General features: G+C 27.4%; 1 protein-coding gene across 1 annotated transcript; it reads left to right on the forward strand.

Annotated features, from left to right (window-relative positions):
- The first annotated feature begins 792 nt into the window (after positions 1 to 792).
- On the forward strand, positions 793 to 6,442 carry LOC113549205 (protein nanos-like). The gene is made up of 3 exons (XM_026950398.1): positions 793 to 958; positions 4,916 to 5,447; positions 6,112 to 6,442. Exons 2-3 carry the CDS (start codon positions 4,927 to 4,929, stop codon positions 6,233 to 6,235), a joined length of 645 nt encoding a protein of 214 aa, XP_026806199.1. The 5' UTR covers positions 793 to 958; positions 4,916 to 4,926; the 3' UTR covers positions 6,236 to 6,442.
- Positions 6,443 to 6,680: the final 238 nt, after the last annotated feature.

A 6,680-nucleotide genomic window follows, 5' to 3' on the forward strand; every position in this document is an offset into this window, starting at 1 on the left:
CTATATAGCAAAGAGGTGTAAACTGCACTACTGCAGTATACCGCTCGAAACTAATTCATTCAACCCGGCCCCACATATTTTTTAGCTGTACCAAAAGCAGAACAAAAAATGATTCTTGTAGGTTATAGGAATGATATCACGAGTGCATGGTCTGATTGGCCTGTGTTAATGATATTCATAATCATAATTACATCATATTCTAAAATGATTTTGATCAAAAACTATTATTTTTATAGCATATTGACAATCTTTATACGCATCTATTTCGATTCAATACTTTAATTATAAGCATACGCAGACTTCTGAGTCAGGTATGGCTAAATTCAATCTGACCACCCCAACCCTTGACAACAACAAAGAGTTGTTACAAAAGAATATGGGATTTACAATGAAGTTAACCTAACGGATTTCGCTGATTTTAGTACTTACTTCACTACTTTAGTAACTGTATAATATAAGCAAGTATTCTGCTGGGAACCCCGAATATTAAGAAACAAACGTATCTTATTTTAAAATTATAAATATACCCTAATCAATGTATCATATAATTCAGATTAATAACGACCGTGTAAGGAGCCCATTACAATTATTCAACTTTTTCAATACTCGACGTGAATTGTAAAACCGTAATGATACGATTGTTAATAAAGATTAAAGATATGCACATTACACAAGATACCATTATTATGTCGGAGATCTTAGCTTATCTGTAACCACCTGCAGTAGAGAGGGTACAGACAGACCGACTCTGACCGGTCTTGTTTTTGAACTCGGAACGAAAACTTTTCATTCAGTACAAAAATAGCCACCGTTCAACGATTATTTCCTCCATACAGTTGCGTTGTTAATTATTATTTATACAAATATATATAGTTATATATTATTGCTACGTTATAAACTTAAAGTATATTATTGAATTTTTTAATACTCCGAAATCATAATTTTCTCCGAAAAACAGGTAAGCCACGATAATTATAATAATATTTACGCGGGTACGCGGGTTTTTTCGAAACACCGCCATAACATAATTAACTAATTCAATTCATGTGAAAATTAAAATCACCTATTTACTCTAGATTATGTAAATATTGATATTGAATAATCAATTAAAATATTATAATCGTTATTTTCAACATAGTTCATAAACAATCGCTAGGTAGGTTATTAATAGTTATTATTTAATATTCATTGTGTAATTTTGTTCTTGGTTTTATTTTTTAAGTTAGTTATTTTAATAAGTTTAAAAGTTCAGTTTTTCTAACAGTCTACTATGACATAATATTTAAAATACTTCTCTTTATAAGACCCAATTTCTCTCTTTAAAATAAACCGTTTGTTTATAATTTATAAGTTTTTAATACACTATCTAATAAATTTCTTATAAGTTATAAATTAATTCATAATTATGATTATTACAATTTTACAATTTTACAATATTTAACTTGATTTTTTTAAAGAATGTGAAGTGAAATCATTAAGTATAATTTTATTAATTATTATTGATTTATTAAAATCCAATTTTTAATTTAAAGTGAATGTTTTGATTAATAAGATTACACTATACACGTATAGGTAATAAATTTGCATACAGAATTGCAGAAGATTCCATTTTATGTTTTTTTTTTTTTTTTTTAATATCATATAAGTGAATAGTATTAAAGATTAGCCTATTATCAAATTTAAAGGTAAAAATATTAATTAACCCTTAGATATAGCTAATATCGTTTGCTTTTGTTGATATTTTATTTTGAAAGTGAGTTATAACTACAAAAGTTACAATATACAAATTTTCAAAATATAATAATAAATAAATATACAACGTTTTTTTATAATTTAAATATTAATATAAGCTTACAATACGTCCTAGATAATATTATTCTTACCTTTAAATTTGATAATAGGTTAATTCATCTTTAAGGAATTATCGACACAAAATGAATTCAACTGAACACAAATTTGCCGTTGTATAATTGTTTAAGGTGTATGGGAGTAGCGTAATTGTTATTTAATTTTTATTAGTTTTTTGTTAATATTATATTTTGTATATTTAGTTACTGAATATCGATTAAATTGTTATCTATTCATTCTAAAATAATATAATATTGAGTAATAATTTGTAGATTTAAATTCAACCTAATACCAATTACGTAATATATACTATCAAGACTATAATAATTTATAATTATATAATAATCAAATTTGTATGAAATAATTAACGATAAATATAACCTAAACTTTTATGTTCAAAAAACATCCTATTTATTATTTAGATACAGTTACAATTATTACTAATTAGAAATATATAATAAGTACTAACTATTAAGTGTAATACTTAGTCTTAAATTTTAAGAATCTAGTTTTTTTAAATAGTTCAAGCATTTTTAAAATAAGCCCTTAAGTATCAACATTTTTATTTTACAACCGATTTATAGAAAAATAGGTACGATACGTAGATAAATCTATGACACTATATAACAGACTAAATATTGTAACTATTCTAAAAAGTGTTTTCCAAAAAAATGTACCTATAGGGTATACACGTTATTGAACATATTGTTTGTTTATTAGATCTCTCAGAGTCTAAAATATGAAAACATGATATACTAAATTTAATTAAAATTACGAATTTTGACCACAAAAATTATCTACTTTTTGCGAATAAAATGTTATAATATCCTATTAAGTGATCAATAAAATGTTTATAGTTATTAACCATAGATATGCTGTCAGTAAACGATAATATATATTTTTTTCGTAGACTACAGTTAGTATCGATAATGAGACAAATTTTATATTGAAGGTGAATTTTTTTTTAAATATATATGTATAAATAATTACCAACTGTAATGATATTTGAATAGGTACAAAAATAATATAACAGTCAATAAGTAAGAAAATAATATTTAATTAAGTAGACAGTAGTATATTAATTATAATTTCATTAAAAACATTAAAATAAGTACAATAATAATACACGTTAAAAACTAATAAATTATATACTTAATTATAAGTATGTTTTATGAACACGTTTTGTATCTAAACATCAAATACATGCGATTATTTCAACTATCTGTTGAAGTCCTCGTGGCACATTAATTACCAATTAAGCATGTCTGCTGAAGCGCTGTCTATTATAATAAATTGTAGTTATTCGTTAGGTACTAATTTTCTGTGTTTCCGTCCATACAAATTATTTCCACTTGTTCTTATTGAAATGAAATCTTACGAAAATGTATCAAATTATTGATTCAATGTTATAACTTAAATATTTAATATATATCACTTACTTTGGGGAAATCCAAATAAATTTAATGTTAAAATAAGTAAATTTACTTTTAACTTTGGGTAGTAAATCATTTTATAATCTAATCTGGTGTTAAACTGATTAGGTACTTTGGGTACTATAATCAGTGTTTCGTGATTACAAAAATACAAAAGGTAATTCAATAAAACATGTATTTATCATTTCACATTATTACAAACTTAAGACTTTTAGTATCTATTAGAGAAAATGCGTCTTTTATTCTATTATTAGGAACTTTTTAGTTTCAACTTGTAACTTAGTAACTTACTAACGTCCAATATCGGTTTTTAACAACTTATCTTGTTTTCTTTCAATAATTTTATGAAAATGATTATCTTTTCTATAGTCCAGTTTACTAATATGCGTGTTCTGGAAACTTAATCTCTCAACCTAAACATAAAAATTATTTTACTATAGTATCGATTATAAAAATATGCACAACTCCAAACACATTTAATAAATACTATATATGATTATCAATATTTTATATTTTTTTTTTTAACTTTATTTTAAAACAAACAATCTGTAATTAAATTTACAATAAGCATGTATGCTGATATATATAACAATATTATTTTTATAAAACTATTTTTAGGGGCAATAGTATATATTATTTAAGAAACTACTCGTTTAAATATTGATTTAGATATATCAGCATTAAAAAATAAACACTCGAATTAAGATTAACGTTTAAAAACATTTTCTTACCCATTTACAGTTTACATTTAACATTAAAAATGGTATTACCCAGTGGCGTATCCAGGGGAAGAGCCACAGGGGCCATGGCCCCCCTCGTTGGCCGTATTTACTATTTTTTATTTTGAAGATTTATATTTATTTGTATACATGAACGCATATTACAATATGTCTTATAAAATTTTAGACAGTGTGGCCCCCCTCTGTATACGCCACTGGTATTACCCCAGGATGCATTATAAATCAAATAATTTATGACATGGTCTTTGTATACCTAGGTGGCTAGGTACTTAAAATTCCAAAAATCAAAATTTGAATAAACGAGAGTGAGCACTGAGTATGCTTAGTGAATCATTCTGTGAGTAGAATTTTACCACACAAATAAAATATCGACTTCTACTTTAATAACATATTTATTCATTCCAATTTGAGTACAAACCAATAAATCAAATATAATTAATGCAATTAATTATATTCAGGGCTGTGAACATTTATATTTAATTTAATTTTTGTCTTTATAGATGTTTTTTTTTCAAATCTATGTGATTATAAATTATTATAGATCATATTATACTTATAGGGGTTGGGGTAGTGTATATACGAAATTCTGTTTTGAATATTCTTAAGATTGAGTATACATATTATTTTTAAAGTATTTTAATAGCAATAAAATTTATGACAATTTTATTATTTACTTATAAAAGTTATGTATAACTGTATAAGGGGATTATTTTAATGTTATATATAAACTTAAAATTTAAATACCTAAAGGTTACTATTTAAAAAACATATATTCTATGTTAAGTTATTTTTTAAATCTTATGTCTTGTATGTTTTCTAGTGCCTGTATAATTACAAATCAGGAATAATATTAAATTTCGTTGGTTTTAAATAAAACGTATTGTGTGTGTGCAGGCGATATTATAATGAGCGACCGTAGTAGATTCGCGTTCGGCAACCTGGCCCAGACACCTCAGTACCAGAATCGCTGCGCTCTGTGTTTGACCACGAACCCGGACGACAGTAACACGACGGGTGTCTGCCAGCACACGGCCAGCGTCGAGTCGGCGTTACATTATCTGCGAAATTACGGGGCCCCGACCAGCCCGTCCTACAGCTCGTCACCGTATCACGGTCAAGACACAGGATCGGCGACGACGGCACCAGCATACCCGGCGTTCGGTAGCTGTTCCCCGCCCGTTTCGCCCAACTACTACACGCTCGCCGAATTCCTGTTGCGCATGAACCGCATGCAACAGGAGAACAACGGTGGCCATCATCACTTGCGCCAGCATCCGATTTCGTCCAGGCCGCCCAAGTCCAAGTCCGAGATGGGATGCCTGCGCGAGTGCGCGTTCTGCAAGAGCAACGGCGAGACGGCCGAGTTCTACAAGTCGCACTTCCTCAAGGACCCCGTCGGCCGAGTCAGATGCCCGATACTGCAACGGTACAGTGACGTGACTTTGAATCATTTTTCTCGGGACGGGGATGATGGGAGGATGCAAAAGACGATAAAAAAATATTTTTGTTTTTTTAAATAATATTGTGCTTTGTGCGGTGGGAAGGAGCTACAAATTACGACGATGAAGTCTATAATATCACTCAATAATTTACCAACAATAATTAATTATGTATAGGTACATGTAAAAATTAGAAAAAAATGTCACATTCAAAATATTTGAATTAAAACTTTGCCCCATCAAATAAAAGTGGGAGAGGACAGAGGAATGATTAAGATAGATCATTTCTAAGAAGGGTGTGGGTCACAACCCTTTAAAGCTCCCTGAAGATTATGTCTATACATATAACCTAATATCACATTGTCAAAGGTGCCTTTTGCTCTCGTTTTCTTTCCTTTGCTAACAGGAAGAATATTCCTTCCCTATTTTTTTTTATGTTCTTTATTACCTGGTTATTTCTTTTTTTTTTAGATTAGTAATAGGTTATTTAGGTAAATAAATGACTACTTAGCAATGCTTGTAATGTTTTTGTTTTGGTGTCATATTCTCTTAATAAAGGGGATAGGTATAGAGTTCTTTCAACAGATCTATTAGGAAATTAATAACTTAAGTTTTATCATTTATACATGATTTGTTTAATTTAATTTAAAGGTATCAATGTCCGTTTTGTTATGCAACTGGAGAGAACGCACACACAAGACGTTACTGTCCAAAAAATCCAAATAAAATGTGTTTTATTAAAGGAGATCAACTTGTTAAGCAAAATTTGCAATGAAAAATAAATATTATTGTTTATATGTTTAGTTAATATATTATTAAATAATTGTTTTTGGATTCAATAATTATAGTAGTTAATAATGAAAATGTTATTAATGGTTTTATGAATAGATAACTACAATTATATTTAAAAATAATTTTACATAGTTTAACATGATATTATCAGTATAAATTTGAGTTTTATTTTCTGATTGATTGTAAACAACCCGTCTCTATTGTTTTTAAATTTATTAATTTGTCTATTTGCATGAATGAAAATATTATTTCAAATATTAAAAATTATTAAATATTACATTTTACATTATTGCTTGTTATAGTATATGCATATTTATATACATATAAATTGTGTTTTGATTTAATAAACAATTTGAATGATCATAATAACAAATAAATCTACTGTATTTCTCATTTTGTGTATACTAAATTACAACATGTATTCTAAA

The sequence above is a fragment of the Rhopalosiphum maidis genome, chromosome 4, assembly GCF_003676215.2.
Source record: "Rhopalosiphum maidis isolate BTI-1 chromosome 4, ASM367621v3, whole genome shotgun sequence".
Lineage (NCBI taxonomy): Eukaryota > Metazoa > Arthropoda > Insecta > Hemiptera > Aphididae > Rhopalosiphum > Rhopalosiphum maidis.

What these genes read in the sequence shown, in the direction of transcription:
- LOC113549205 (XM_026950398.1), top strand. Translation starts at nt 4,927, where the DNA reads ATGAGCGACCGTAGTAGATTCGCGTTCGGCAACCTGGCCCAGACACCT. An exon ending in AGATGCCCGATACTGCAACG is followed by an intron (nt 5,448 to 6,111) that starts GTACAGTGACGT and finishes TTTAATTTAAAG; the next exon opens with GTATCAATGTCCGTTTTGTT.